Source organism: Eptesicus fuscus, chromosome 7 (assembly GCF_027574615.1).
Source record: "Eptesicus fuscus isolate TK198812 chromosome 7, DD_ASM_mEF_20220401, whole genome shotgun sequence".
NCBI classification, from domain to species: Eukaryota; Metazoa; Chordata; class Mammalia; order Chiroptera; family Vespertilionidae; genus Eptesicus; species Eptesicus fuscus.
Window position 1 is genome coordinate 101,282,030 of NC_072479.1, and position 14,870 is coordinate 101,296,899.

A 14,870-nucleotide genomic window follows, 5' to 3' on the forward strand; every position below is an offset into this window, starting at 1 on the left:
CCCCTCTGCCTCCGGCTGTCTGCTATGCCCACCAGCTTCTGCCCTGCTGTCTAGAGCTGCACCCATCCCGGTGGCCCCGTGACTGTCAGCTCTTTACTAGTAAGAAACACCAGGGGCCTTTACCCCTGTGGATACCCCGCATCCTTCCCTCCAGCTCCCCTTCACCAGAGCAAAGGCTGCTGCAGGGAGACACCTCAGCTGCCTTCCCAGCAGACAGACCAGCCTTTGTGCCCAGGGAGCTGGTTGCCATGGAAACTCCCAATTTCCTTTCCAGTGGGGACTGGCTGCAGGGGCTTCTCCCTTCTCAGGAGTATCACAGAGCAGGTCTCATCAAACCACCCATTGTTTCCTAAGGACCTGCCTCGAGCCTCTTATCATGGGCTCGGATCCCCTTTCAGGAGCAGTGGCCCAGCAGGAAGCTTGGGGACGCAGTGATCTCCGCCCTCCCCAGGCAGAGCCCTGCTGGGCAAGTCAGCTGGAGCAAGGACCCAGCACCTGCCCACCTGCCCCCCTTGTCCCCGCTCCTCAGGCCACTGCCCACACAGTGTCCTCCATGGCCCGCCTCCCTGGTCTGCCACACCCATACCCTCTCCTTCCCAGCCTCTGGAAGATGTCCTTCCTGTTCTGTGTGGGCCCGTGACCCTCTGAGGCCTTGACTGGGATGGGTGCTGGGGTCATAGTAGGCAGGGAAGCAGGACTCCTGGGTTCAAGGCGGGGCTTTAAATCAGGACTGGAGCACACCCTCTGTCCTAGGTTCTAATGGGTCCTGATCTCTTCACCCTGCTTACCCGACATTCGGACATGCGGTAAGACCAATCACGTTGGAGCCTCCCTCCCTGGGGGGCGGGGGACAAGGAAGGGTTTATATGGACACCAACGGAGATAGAAAGGAAAATTGACTCCCTGAATATACCAGCCTTAACCTCCATTCTGCTGTCAGCTCCCCTTCCAGGAAGAGGAGGAGCGGGCCAGCCTGACTTCCACAAGAGGCATGGCCCAGGGTGGGAGTGATGAGCGGTCAGTCCCAGGAGGGGTGTTTGCTGCCTTGGAAGAGGGTTAATTCAGGGAGCAGTGGACTTCGCACCCCCTCCCACCCTCCTCCAACCCTGTGGAATCCTTTAATCAAGTTGGGTGCTGAAATTTCAGCTCTGAAATGCCGCCTTTGTGCTGGCATCCAGGCGGCCGCCCCAGAGTGCGGGGTCACTTTCTCGGCCCCGTTTCTCTAAATGGTCTCTTTGTTCCTGCTGGGCCACTCAGTATCAGATGTGATTAAAGGGAGATGGGGTTTGGGTGGGGGAGGAGAGAGGGGGCTGGGAGAGGGAGTGGGGGGTTAACCCTTAGGGAATAGGGTGTAGGAGAGAGGGAGAGGGGGGTGTTTTTCCTCCCACCTCCCCTTTTCCACTCTGTTCCTCTTTCAGGGAGTCCGTCCCTGGCTACTCAGCTGGCCAGGCCTGAGCATAGTCTTCACCTGGCTCCTTCTCTCTTTACATGTGGTCACTCCCTGACTGAGGCCCCAGCACATCCGGAACCTTGAGTCTAAGGGATGAACACAAGCCAGGTCCATTTTCCCTTTTCCCGAGTCCCCACTGATTTCCTAGTCAATCTCATGAGTTGCAGAGTCCCACCGAGAGCAGGAGCAGTGAACAGACTGGAAATGGACTAATACCCTGTTTTCCAATAGAGGTGAAAGGGCAGGTTGTAAAAATTACGAGCACGTAAGGTTAGCACCGATTGATCCCTGACACATATCTAGAATCGGTTATTGCATATTAGAAAACAGATCATGAAGAGATCCAGGGGCTAGCATAGGGTTTCTCAGAATATTACCAAATGTTTTTTTCAGTGGTGGCTGGTCTGGAAGGTCGGAGGCTACAGCAAATCTTGGCAAGGCATCAGGCAGTCTGTACTATGATGAAGTGTGGACTTTGTGGTGATAATAGATTCGGAATTGATTGCCAGTCTTTCCTTAAGAGTGTAGTAACAGAACTAATGATGAAGGATTTAGTGGATTCACAGGGCCTGCTTCTCTTCATTTCAACCTTTTTTATTAGTGACCTGAATAGGATATTCAGGTTTGCAGATACAGAAGGAGAGCTAGTAAGTTGTATTCAGGATTCCAAAAGGTTTAATGTAGATGGGAAATGGTCAATTCCAACAAGATGAACTCTGTTAAAGATCAGTATAAAATCCTGCATTTATCTACAACAAAATGAAACACCGGAACACATCTTACATACAGTTTGGGGCGATCGGACTTGGCAGCAGATATTGTTCATGAGAACGGGTTCGCAGCTACCACTAAGCTTCACGGAGCCAGCGGTTTTGGTGAGGTTGCCTAAGCGCTCACATGATGCAGTTTCCAGATGGGAGTCTGGCCACCCTGGAGGACTGGGCTAGGTCTTGGCACGCTCTACCCCACCCCTCCCAACCCTACCCCACCCCAGATCCTGACTAGGAGGTGAGAGGTGGATAAGGGAGCTGAGGTTGCTGGTCTGGAGCAGTGGAAAAAGCGTCATTTCAGATGAAAAGTGGAAGTAGGGCCTGCAGGTGATGGGCAGATGGAAGAGATGATGGTTAAGAGCTCAATGGAGTCAGAGCATCAGCACTTCTTAGCATGAACCTCGAAGCTTCAGTTTGCCCATCTGGAAAATGGGGACAAAGACGGGATCTACTCCCTCATAGGCTTGAATGACATAAAGCACCTGGCCAGGGAGCGCTCCATAAGTGGTAGCTATTACCGTTACTATTAGCTGGGTATAAGGAAGACTCCAACCATCGGAGCCATCCATCAGTGGAGCATGTGGTAGAAAGATTCCCCCTGTTCCTGAGGTGGAGTGGCTCCTGCCGCCCAGCACAGCTTGGAATTCAGCTGAGGAAAGAGCTCCGAGGGAGTAAGCTCTGAAGGGTTAGATTGCACATCTGTCATCCTGGGTTTACACTCAGACACAGGCAGCTGCTGTGAAGATCGGCTAGATCCTAGATTGGACCAGTGTGTATTTATGTGTGTGTGTGTGGGAGGGGCCGGGGGGTGGTGCAGAGAGAGAAGGCCCAGCATCACATCCTAAAGGACTGGGCCAGCTGGCCAGACACCAAGAAGTCGGGCCTGACGCACCTCTCAAGTACCTGTCTCTTGAATTCTTTGCAAACTCCCTCTCCTCTGCTGGGCAAGCAAAGGGGCTGCTGGGAAGGCGCTCAGGCTGAGTTCCAGCTTGAGCCAGGGAGGTGCCCATCTGCAGTGTGGGCACAGCTGGGCTAGGGGAAGAGCTCCCATCTGAGGCCCCAGCCCCTGAGCACACTGACCCACTGCGAGGCCCCCACCTTCCCAGGCAGAGAGGAGACCTTTGGGTTAGCTACCCTCTGCTTTCCACCCCTAGCTACTTCCAGGAAGTATCTGAGGAGGCACAGGCACAGGGAGAAGAGACCAAGAGACAGGCCAGGTCAGGCCCACCAAGCAGGTAGCTGGAACCTTTCATTTTATTACGGGGAATGCTTAATGCAGAGTTAATAGGAGCTGGAGAGCCTAGGAGCAGGGGGAGGGGAGAGGGAGCTACTGAGATAAATAAGAGGGGGTAGTAATGAGTTACATGTGGATTGTGGGGGCTGCAGAACAGGATAATAGGGGCAGACAGAACTACATACTTTATTCAGATACCACTGGGAAGCAAAGGGCAGAAGGCCAGGGCAGAATGTACATGTCAGGAGTTTAGTGTCTTCAGCTGCTGCTAGCAACCTGGTGCTGGGCCCCTTCTCCTCCTGGAGCCAAGGGTTTGGGCATGAGCAGCGCAGCTCTCAGGGAGCCCAGGAGTGGGGCTGAGAGCAGGGGCCACAGAGCCTGGTGAGGGGAGAGGGAGCTGGCGGAGAGCCAGGAGGAAGGCTCTGTGAATTGTCTCCGAATCCTTTCCTCACCTCCTCCAGGTCTGGGAGGCTGTAGTGGAGGAGGACCTGGGGCCTCTTTCCAATTAGACGAAGAGCCAGGCTGTTGGCATAGAACTGGGGTCTCTAAGTTGATGCCTTTCTGTGTTCAGGAGGGAAGGGGGCTCTGGGGGGATGAGGATACCTCCCTCTGAGCCCCCACCCACCTCCACGCTCTCGGAGGCTGTTCAAAGCTGTCCTCAGCCCCCAAGGGGCAGACATAGCCCACTCCAGGCACTGACGCAGGGTGGGCCTTGATCTTAGGCACGTGGCACAGGTGCCATGGGTTATGTCAGACCCCTCGTTCTCCACGAAAGAGGAAACACAGTCACAGGAATGGCAAGGCCTCCGATTCCCACCCGACCCTGGATGCTCCCCCTCCCAGAAGAGGGTGAGCGGGTCCTTCTCAGGTCCTGGGATGGAGGGTCATCCTGGGGGGAGGTGCAGCCCCTCATGGTCCAGTCTAGGGGCAAAAATCAACCTCCTCCTCCGCTGCCCAGCCTAGAAGTCTAGGGCTTTGCCTGGGCTGGAGCCTGGATAGGATGGGGTGGGGTCATCAAAGGCAGTGAGCCAGACAGAAAGCCTCCCCTCCGCTGTCAGCCTCTGCCGCCTCCTCCCCAGCCACCACCAGGACGGAGATGGGCGAGGAACTGGGTGCGAGGGCTTGGGGAAGGGCATACTACCCAGGGTCTGGGAGGGGATGTGACAGGGCCCCCTTTAAGGTCGGGACAGCGTCGTATATACTGGCTGCTCCCAGTGTGTGGGGCTGTGGGATTGGGGCCCTGAGGGGCTGGGATCAGAGATGGCCGTGTAGAGGGGCCGCTGTGAGGGCCCCATGTAGGAGAAGGCCGAGTAGAGGCCAGAGGCCTGGCCTGAATGGCCGTAGTAGGGTCCTGAGGGCTGATGGTCAGAGTAGTCAAACTGGGGGCGGGAGATGGAGGGGAAGGCGGAGCCGTAGTGGGGCAGACTGAGGGAGGTGTAGGCGATCTGCGAGGTGGACGGCTGGTCGCTGTAGTGCGGGGGCCCCTGGGGCCCTGCGGTCTCCGTCTTCACCTGGGCTTTGGTATCCACACCAGGTGGCGAGACCGTGGGCAGAGCCACGCCTGGCGGCTTGGAGATCCAGGCGGAGTGTCCACTGGCCACAGCCAGGGCGCTGCCCAGCCCATAGCCAGCTGCTGAGTAGCTGCCCACGTGGCCCGGGTGCCCGTTGGGTGGCAGATACTGGTCCAACTCAGCCACATCGAAGGTTTCCATGTTGGACATTACCTCGTGGCTGATCTCCCCGATGTCTACGTTGCCGAAGTCGATGTGAGGCTTTCCGCCCTCCCCCAGGGAGCGCCCGTCCCGCTTGGGGTCTGCCTTGCCCGACTGCAGCTCTGTCTTTGGGGTGGTTGGAGGGGTGGGGGGGCCATGGCTCTGGCCTGGGTGGGAGGAAGAGAGAGAAGCAGGAAACCAGGTCAGAGGCTTCTAGATGCTGATGGTTCACCTTCAGAGAAGGGGTCTCCAGGAGCTGAGGGCTGACCCCTGCGTGCCTTGTACGTTTGCCTGGGCAGTCTGGGTTGGCACTGATGTATGTAACCGTCTTGGATTGATCTCTAGTGGTTCTTGAAGTTCCCCTGCCTTACGGATGGGTCCTGCTCCCTGTCACCCTCCTGGAAGGACTGCCTCCTTTGGAAAAACCTTTCCCGTTGGGAAGCCTTCCTCCCATCAGCTGAGGTCGCTGCCTTCCTGCGCCCTTGGCTCCTTAGCAGCTGAGCCCAGTGGGGCCCGGCCCTCCATTCAGCCGCCTGCCTGCTGGCTGCTGTCCTCGCTGACCTCCGCCTGCCTCACTCCTGACTCCCTTTCAGGTTTGCTGGCTTGCCTGTGCCTCCTCCCCAGACAGCAGTGTTCCCTCCAGCCCCTGCCTCCAGGAAACCTTCCCGCTGAGCCAGTCCCCCGGCAATGTCTCCCTCTGCCCCCCTCCTCCCCTCCCCCTCACACACACCACGCTGCCCAGTGTTCCTCCAGCGGCTTTCCCCGCTTGTTCAGGAGGCACTGAGATGCCTGACTTTCTCCACCCTGCTCCTTTGTCCATTTCACATTCACGTGTTCATTCGGCAAACACGTAGGGGGCCCTGTGCCAGGTCGAGGGGACACAAGCATCGATAAAACGGGTTGCTGTCTTCACAAGCTCAGGGGCTTGGGGAGATCCCAAGACCCACGCGAGGCAGCTTCAGAAGTGCCGTGATGACGGGCACGCAGGGGCTCAGGCCAGCGGAAGCCACTCACCCTGCCCTGGGGCTCTGGCGAAGGTCTCCCTGAGGGGAAGGAGCTGAGCTGGGCCTTGAAGGCTGAGAAAAAGCCCAAGCCCACAGTTATATTCTGAGGTGGTGGTTCTCACGGCCCAGGTCTTCTGGGTGTGTGTGTGTGTGTGTGTGTGTGTGTGTGTGTGTGTGTGTGTGTATGACTGCACGGGAGATCCCGTCACAGAGATCAGAGCTCCTGCAGGCAGGCCTGTGCCCCTCCATCAGACCAGAGGGAGGGCCGGGTACTGCCCTGGCCAAGCGTTCTGGACTGTCACTTACCGTATGACCCTGGCAGACCCCTGTCGTCTCCTAACCAGTTTCCTTATCAGTAAAGCAGAGACAGGACCAAGGAGCAAGGCACAGCCTCCATCCTGAAGCCTTCCTGGCCCCGAGTCGGGCGGGGCTGGGTGCTTTGGGAGACCTGACTGGATGGATGGTGGGGGACCCCTCCCTAGAGATCTTGGGCGGCTTTGCGTGCACTGGCTTCTTCCTATACCTAAGGCACGTGTGTCCCTGCTCCTCCGACACCCTGGTTCCTGAGTGTCTGCTCCCGGGCCTGGATCAAATGGGGACTCGGGACACATCTTCTAAAGGCAGAGCTCTGACTTCCCGTGCACCCGGCCCACGCAGGCGCTCTATACATTGCGAGCCCAAGCGAGGCAGCCGTGGTGCCGCAGAGGCCCCGGAGCCAGAGAGCCTGGGCTCAGGCCTCAGCCGTGTGGCACGTCACCTCGGTTTTGTCACCTTCCAGTGAGCATAACGAGCCTCAGCTGAGGTCGGAGCCCAGGCAGGGCGGCTGCCTCCTCCCAGTGTAGAATGATTGAATGAGCAGACACACAGGGCAGTTGGCACAGTGCCTGGCACACCGTAGGTGCTCAGTTAATGTTAGCTGTTGTTATCATTAACGAGAATGAAACAAGATGGCCTGATTGGCCCTTGCAGGGCATGCACTCAACGTCACAGGCCCTGTTGTCTGTCTCCCCATCAGACCGGGAGGTGGGAGAGACAACGCTCTCTTTTCTATCTGCTCTCCCATTTCTCAAACCACCCGGTCCCGCCTTTCCTTCTTGTAGCTCACCCCAGGGCCCCCTTAACTGGCCCTTCCTCAGCAGCAGTGCCCCCTCCATCAGCCAGAGCCATCTTACCCACTGCCTTCCCTGGCACCTGGGTCCCTGCTGGAGTGACCACACAGCCTGGCAAGCCCATCCCAGGGCACAGGGCTATCGTGGAGTGTGAGGGTCTCACGCCATCCATCCAGCCTTCACCTCTCCCCACACCCAGCTCCCCCACCCACAGCTCATCATCACACCCCACCTAGCCCCCAGCCCAGTGTTCACCTGAGGGGTGCTCAGGGTTCCCGTCTGACATCGGAGAGCCCTCTCCCGGGTGCCGGTGGTCCAAGTGGGCGCTCTTGTAGTGGGCCTGGATGGCGGCGGCCCCGCCCTGCTCGGCCTCCCCGCCGGGGCATTCGGACTCGCCCTGGGCCGCCTTCCCGTTCTTCCGTCTCCTCGGCTGGTACTTGTAGTCCGGGTGGTCCTTCTTGTGCTGCATCCGGAGCCGCTCGGCCTCCTCGATGAAGGGGCGCTTGTCACTCTCGTTCAGCAGCCTGGGGCGGGCAGTGGGGAGACAGCAGAGGGGCCGCTGTGAGTGTCTTCCCTGGAAGAACTGAGGCCTGAGGATGGGCGCCCAGCGTGGGAGCTTGCCTTTGATTTACAGACTGGAAGATGTGAGGCCCAAGGAACCCCAGGCTCAGAGGGCTGTGATCTCACCCCCAAATCTCTCAAGGGGTTGGGGTATAAGAGCGGTCAGCCTGCTGCTCCTGGTAGCCCTTGGGACGGAGTCAGAAGTAGGAACAGAGCTTAGGAGGGGCAGACATCAGTTCAAGGAGAGGAAAGACTTTCTCCCATCAAAGCTGTCTGGCCCGGCCGGTGTGTGTGTCTCAGTGGCTGAGTGTCGACCTATGAACCAGGAGGTCATGGTTCGATTCCCGGTCAGGGCACATGCCCAGGTTGCAGGCTCGATCCCCAGTGGGGAGCGTGCAGGAGGCAGTCGATCAATGATTCCCTCTCATCATTGATGTTTCTATCTCTTCCTCTCCCTTCCTCTCTAAAATAAAATTTTAAAAAAATGTATTTTTTTTACAAAGCTGTCTAAGTGGGGTTTTCTACTTGTCAGGGGTGAGTTCCCTGGGACTAGAGGTGCACAAACCGAGAAGCAGCGTGGTGAGGGGGAGAGCCCAGTCTCTGCTACTTACTGGCTCTGTGACCGTGGGCAGGTCACCTCTCTGAGCCTTAGCTTCTTCACCAACAGAACCAGGTGACACTGCCCACTTCACCAGGTGTGGCGCTGGCCAAGATGAGGCATGTGAAGTGCGTGGCACCAGGCCTGGGGTGGGGGCTGGCGCCTGAGAAATAGGTGCTGCTCTGATGCTGCTTGGGGGGAGGCCAGACCGGCCCTGGGGTGGGCCGGCTCCGCTCTGGAACTCTGATTCTGCTTGTTTCAGTGGCTGGGTGTGAGCCCTTCCCTGCCTCCTGGGGGGCGGGGGCGGCATATCTCCTCAGCCAGGGCTGACAGGGTAGAGGGAGCTAGTGCTCTTCCCAGACCTGGGACAGGGGCAGACAGACCCTCTCTGCAGGCCCAGACCAACCAGTGCAGGCCCCGAAGGCACTGCCCCTGCCCACGGACTTCAGCCTCAGGCCGGGGCTCGGCTGCCCCAGAGGGAGGAGGGCAGGATGGGGTACTTGCAGAGGGTGCTGAGGGGCGTCCTAAACAAAAGGTACTCTGCGGGAGCAGCTCTGTTCTCTGCCCAAAGGCGCTCTCTCAGCCCCCACCCCACCCCCAGTGGGCACCCTCTTCCCCTAGTCAGCAGAAGGCTGGGCCCTCCCACCCGGGATGGGAGGGGGTGGTCATACCAGGCGCCTCCAGCCGGCAGCAGCATTCCTCTGCAGCTTAGCGCCCCCCCCCCTCCCCCCTCCACCCGCGAGGCCCTGAGCCCAGCCCTAGCCCAGCTTGCTCCAAGGGTCCCTCTGGCTGAGTGATGGGACAGGGACTCCAGATCAGGGCCTCAGGGTTCAGGGAGTGGGGTGCCTTCCTCCCTGCAGCCAGGTCTCTGGAAGGCTGGGCCAGGGGAGTGGGTGGGCAGGCCCTGAAGGTGTGTGTGGGTTGGGGTGGGGATAGAACTGCTTTTGAGGTGAAGAGCAGGCTTAGCTAGCACGGAGGCTCCCTGGATGGTTGGGGGACACTGAGCTCAAACCTTCCCTGTGCCCTCTGCCCAGCCGTCAGTGGGGTGTGAGTCTGAGAAAATGGCAGGGGGTGCAGAGGGAGGGCACGGGCCAGAAGAGAGGGAAGATTCCAACACTGCATTCCAGCCTCCCTCCCTAGTTCCTCCCAGTACCCTAACCTTGATGGAAACCTAACCTTGAGCCCACCCAGACACCAGCCCATTCTGGCACCACCTCTAGCCCCAACCCCAGCCTCACTCAGACCTCACAGTTTAGGCTCTCTCCTGACCCCAAACCCCTCCTGCCCCCTCCCCGCCCATAAAACCCTCCCTGCCCTCCCCCATGGCCCACAGCTCTTAACCATGAATCCAGTCTCCTCTGCACCTTCACTTCACCTCTGTCCTCTGGGTCTCCAAGGTCAGGATAAGGCAGGGAATGGGGAGGCTGCTTCCCCTTCCAACCGGAAACCCCAACCTGGGGGCCTCCCAAGGTGGGACACTGGCTGCTGCTCCATTTGCTCCTCCGGGCAGGGGAAGGGCCTGGGGGGGCCAGCCTGTGACCCCCATTTTAGTCTCTTGGCTCTAGTTATTCTCTCTGGGCAGATCAGCTACATACAGCCAGCACCACGTGACCGCGTCTCACGTCCTTTCCCAGGTGGGCAGGGGTTAGCATGACTGTCGGAGCCACATAGGAGCCAGGACCTGGATGCTGGTGTGTCTACCCCAGCTCCCTTCCAGCTCCCTATATAGTTGTCTGTCTGTCTTTCTTCAGGGTCGGGGCCCCTGTTTTCCAGTTTTGCTTCCCTAATCACCCCCCTTCCTGCTGCCTGCTGGCCTGGGAGTCATGAACCTGGGGCGGGGACCTCAGGAGGAGCCCGTGGCGAGAGCCAGCCTAGTCCAAGTCCCAGGATTCCAGGACGTCCCTCAAGATCCCACCCAGGATCCAGGGAGCCCGCCCACATGTTGGCAGGGTCTTTATCTTTGCACTGTCCTGCCACCCTCTACCCCTGGGACTGGGTCCTGAGTAAGCAGCGCCTGTTTTCCTGATTGCCCCACCCCTGGTTGGCTCCTGGGGGCACCCTGGGCCCCGGTGCTCACACTGTGAGTGGCGGCCAGGAATGAGTCCTCTTGAGGGAGCCTAAGCCCAGGGTTGTGGGCTGGGGAACAGGGACGGGGCAATGGAGGCCCCGTCTTAAATCCTTGGTGATGGAGTGCTTGGAGAAGTGGGGGCCATTCTTGCTCCAAGGCTCCCCCTGTGGTCTGTTCACCGTCCCCACGGCCTGCTCCGTCTGCCAGTCTGTCTCCCTCCTGCTTGTCTGTCTCTCACTGGCTCTGTTCTGTCCCCTGGCACCGACGGTACTGGCCTGGGCTGAGCCCTACATGGGTGTGGGTGGACCTTGGGCAGAGGGACTGACCTGTGGGCTGAGGGCTGAGAGGGGTAAGGGAGCACCAGGCCATCAGCAAACACACAGCCAAGGACCAGGCTGGGGCCAGATGTCAATCCCTCTTGGAGGCCCTCCTGCTTCCTCCCCCACCGAAGCCTTCGGCTTTGGGACCTGGTCTCCACTGGGCTAGGGGCAGGCAAGGGGCACAGCAGCAGGAGGGCAGCAGCTCCTCCGACAAAGCCCAAACCACAGCGCTCCTCTGCCCCATCCCCACACCCTCCTGGGCACACCTTAGAGTGACAGGGTGGCCCCCACTGTCACCAGGGTCGGTGTGGGGAAGACCACTGGGCGAAGAGTCAGGAGCCGGGGTTCCGGCCCTGGCTCCCGGGCTCTGCCCCTAGCCGTTAGGTGGCCTTTCGGTCCCCTGCCTTTCGGGGCTATCTCGTGGGCAGTCTAGTGGGCAATCAGGTGACCTCCGCAGGCTCGCACCTCGGGGAGCCCCTGTTCTCTCTGTGAGCTGCCCAGGACTGGGGTGTGCGGGGGTGGGGGTTGCCTTTCTCAACATGTCCCCAAGGAGGCCAGGCTGAGTCGGGGGTTGGCGGACTTCCTCCTGGGGGGGATGCTGTCCCCACAGAGGTTTGGTTGATCCCTGGGAGTCTGAGGGACTTGGGTAGGAAGGGCCCAAGGTTTCCTCCGGGCCAGGCTCTCAGCTCCAGCTTGGGGTGGAGGGGTAGGAGGTTACTCAGCGCTGGGTGGGGCCCTGGAAAGGAAGATGGCGCCGAACTGGGAGAGGGAGGGAGACAAGCCTGGCAGCTTTGGGACGGGTGGGAGGCGCTTCTTCCTGTGTGTCCCCTTCCCCGTGGGGGGGGGGGGGGGGGCGGGGGAGAGAAGCCCCTGGTCTGAAGGAGGGGGTGTCAGGAAGGTACAATGAGGGAAGCTGGGATGGGCCAGGGTCCTGGGCCACAGGTTTCTCCATCCCTCCCTCTTCCAAAGGCTCCTGTCCGACCCCTTGCTTCCCCGACCTTGCACCTCTTCTGCATGGCTGCCTCAGTTTCCCTGCCTCTCCAGCCAGGCCCTCAATTCTTTGCCAAACGTTTCCCCAGCATCCCCGCCACCAAACCGGTAGCAGTCCCCCCCCCCCCCCCCCAGAGTGTTGCCTGCGGGGAAGCGGTTAGTTAGTGACGGCCTTCGGCCTCGGTGGGACTCTCCGCCATCCTCCCTCCCTCCAGGGGAGTGGGTGGGGGGGCATATCTCTAGCCTTCGCTGGCCCCCACCCCCAGGAAGAAGCCTAGGCCCTACCGCCTGCCACCGACAGAATTCCAACCACGAGGGGGCGCCTTTCTGCCCGCTGCCCCGGCTGGGGAGCCAGCACCACCCCAAGGGGGCAGTTGTGGGGGGCCTCCCAGCCCCACCAGGAGATGGCTACCTCCGGAGAGGGGTCCGAGGAGCTCCGTGGGGCCTGAACCCACCCGCAGCTGGAGGGCCCGCGGGCAGTCCCGGCGGGCGGGCGGGCGGGCAGCGGGCGCTCACCTCCAGAGCTTGCCCAGCGTCTTGCTGAGCTCGGCGTTGTGCAGGTGCGGGTACTGGTCGGCCAGCTTCCTGCGCGCCGCCTGCGCCCACACCATGAAGGCGTTCATGGGCCGCTTGACGTGCGGCTTGCTCTTGCTGGCGCCGTTGACGCGCACGGGCATGGGCACCAGCGTCCAGTCGTAGCCGCTCAGCACCTGGCTGACGGCCTCGCGGATGCACACGGGGAACTTGTCGTCGTCCGCCTCGCCGTCCTGCTGCTCCTTCTTGACCTTGCCCAGCTCTCCCGGCCCCGGGCTGGCTCGCAGGCCCGATCCCCCGCCGCCGCCGTCGGGCCCCAGCGAGGGCGCGCTGCCCGGGGACAGGCAGCGGGGCTCCTCGGAGCCCACGGGGCTCAGCTCCACCTCGGAGAGGTCCTGCTCCTCCGCCATGTCGCCCCCGGCCGCCGCCGCCTCGGCCGCCTCCCCGGGGCCCGCCGCCGGCGTCCTCGCGAAGAGTCCCACGCTCACCTGGACGGGAGGGAGTGCGCGATGGAGCGGCCGCGCGCAGCCCCGACGGCGGCCGGGACGCGACGCGCACAGCCCGAGGTGGCGCCCGCCCTGCTCCCCTCAACCCACTGCACCCCCGCACGCGCGCACATGCCAGACCCGCTCGGCCTCCTCGCTCCTGCCTCCACGTCTCCCCGCCACCTGGTCCCAACCGTCTCTTGGTGTGGGTGGGTTTGGGATTTTTTAAAACCTCCTTTTGGGTGGAGGTTTGTTGATGGAAAGGAAGAAAAACGGACTCTTTATTCGGCTCTAATCCTGGCTCCTGGAATTTCCCACCTTTTCTCTCACCTTTCCTTCTTCCCTTCCGCCCGCCCCGATGGAGTCCAGAGGAGCAGGGTGGGGGCCAGGTGGGTGGCAGCCTCTCTCCCCCCAGACCTCACTGCAGGGTCCCGGGCCTGGGCCGCGGGAGGGAGGAGCGGGCTGCGCACTCACTCACCTCCTCGGACCTGTCCTCCAGCCTGGGGCTCGTCCTTAGGAAGTGGAAAACCGTGTCCCAAGGTGTGCGGTCCAGCTCGGAGCTGGGGGTTGACGCTGGTGGGCTGGGAGGGAGGGGCTGGGGGGCCCTGAGCCTCAGGCCACGGCCTCGTCGGGACGGAGCCTGAATCCTCACCACCAACCACCCTGGCCGGACAGCCTGAGACTGACTGAGCACTGAGCTGCTGCCGAGGGCTGGGGAAGGAAGGAGGGGGAGAGGGGGAGGGGGAGGGGGAGGGGAGGGAGGGAAGGGCAGAAGGTGGAGCCTCCAGCGCTTTCCTTCATCCCCAACACTCAGGGCTCCTCCGCCAGGCCCCCCCACCCCAGCTCCCTACGCTGCTGCCCCAGGCCCACCTTGGGGTCTGAGCTGGGGTGGGGAGGTGTAGGCGGAGGGTGGTCAGGCCAGGAAAGTCAAGGGATGCGCATGGGCGGGGTCGGAACCTGTTGCTTGGAGGAAAAGTGGGCCGACTCTGACCCCCCAGTCTCTGGGCCTCAGGTGGTAGGATGGGCAAGTAGCAAAAAACTGGGGAGGGATGAGAAGGCAGGGGAGGGTCTGTTGCTGTGTGAGGGTGGCTGGCGGGTGCTGCTTCAGTGAGGACTCTCCTGGAGCACCTGTGGGCAGGCCTGCTTCCCAGCTGTCTCTGCCTCAGCCCCACCTGGCCACCCTCTCTGCCTCAGCTTCTAGAGATCCGGGTCTGTACTTAGTAGGCTGTGGGCAGCTCCACACCTGCCGGTGCAGATGGCCCGGCTTGACCCCGGGCCCTTCTCGTCGGACACCCGGGCACGTAACCGTGGGGCTCAAGGTGGACAGAAGGACTGAGGTTCCCAGGGGGCTGGGCTCGGGGCTGTGGGGCCTCTCCAAGCCGGTCTGAAAGGCTTCTGGGCCCCACGTCCTGGGCCCCAATCCCTTCACACTGGGCTCGCCCCCTCTTAGTGCGGGAGTCCCTGCTTATCATGAAGTCCCCCTCCCACTCCCAGCCCCTCTCTTCCTCCTCTTTGCCCACGTCTCCCCTCAGCCCAGCTGGGTGACCCTCCATTTTTCTGTCTTGCCCACTACCCGTGGCTCCTTTTTCTCTCCTCTTTCCTAGGCCTCTCCTCCAAAGCACATCCCTGTCTCTTGTCCACGGGTGGGTGTGGAGGCCGAGGTCTGGGTGTGCGTGGAGGGGCCGATGGAGCGGCCGCACTGGCGACCAGGTATGGTTGGGAGCTCCTCAGCAGCTGGGCAGGGGCCCAGGCCACCCCAAGGGAGTCCTGTCTGGAGTGGGGCTGGAAAGGGGGTCTAGGCCAGGCCTCTTGCTTGGGAAAGGCCAAGGGGGTGGAGGGGGTGGGCAGTGGGACACAATGAGGCAGTCACACGAGGCGAAGGCATGTTGGGGGTGGGGGGAGCGGACATTGGAACACACACACACACACACACACACACACATGCTCGCACACACAACCAGCCAGACAATCGGGCCAGTGTGTCTGGGGCCTCGGAGCCCAGTGAATTAGGAGTTTGATAAGGGTTTTCTCTTTC

General features: G+C 61.0%; 1 protein-coding gene across 1 annotated transcript; it reads right to left on the reverse strand.

Moving 5' to 3' along the window:
- Positions 1 to 3,463: 3,463 nt before the first annotated feature.
- On the reverse strand, positions 3,464 to 12,775 carry SOX10 (SRY-box transcription factor 10). Its single transcript, XM_008144636.3, has 3 exons — positions 12,333 to 12,775; positions 7,535 to 7,803; positions 3,464 to 5,333 (listed from the first exon to the last, which is right to left on the reverse strand). The coding sequence occupies exons 1-3, from the start codon at positions 12,758 to 12,760 to the stop codon at positions 4,630 to 4,632; spliced, it is 1,401 nt and encodes a 466-aa protein (XP_008142858.1). The 5' UTR covers positions 12,761 to 12,775; the 3' UTR covers positions 3,464 to 4,629.
- Positions 12,776 to 14,870: the final 2,095 nt, after the last annotated feature.

Coding starts and splice junctions, on each gene's coding strand:
- SOX10 (XM_008144636.3), bottom strand. CDS start 12,760: ATGGCGGAGGAGCAGGACCTCTCCGAGGTGGAGCTGAGCCCCGTGGGC. Junction 7,804..12,332: donor ACGCTGGGCAAGCTCTGGAG/GTGAGCGCCCGC, acceptor TGCCCGCCCCAG/GCTGCTGAACGAGAGTGACA. Junction 5,334..7,534: donor GAACCCTGAGCACCCCTCAG/GTGAACACTGGG, acceptor CCTCCCACCCAG/GCCAGAGCCATGGCCCCCCC.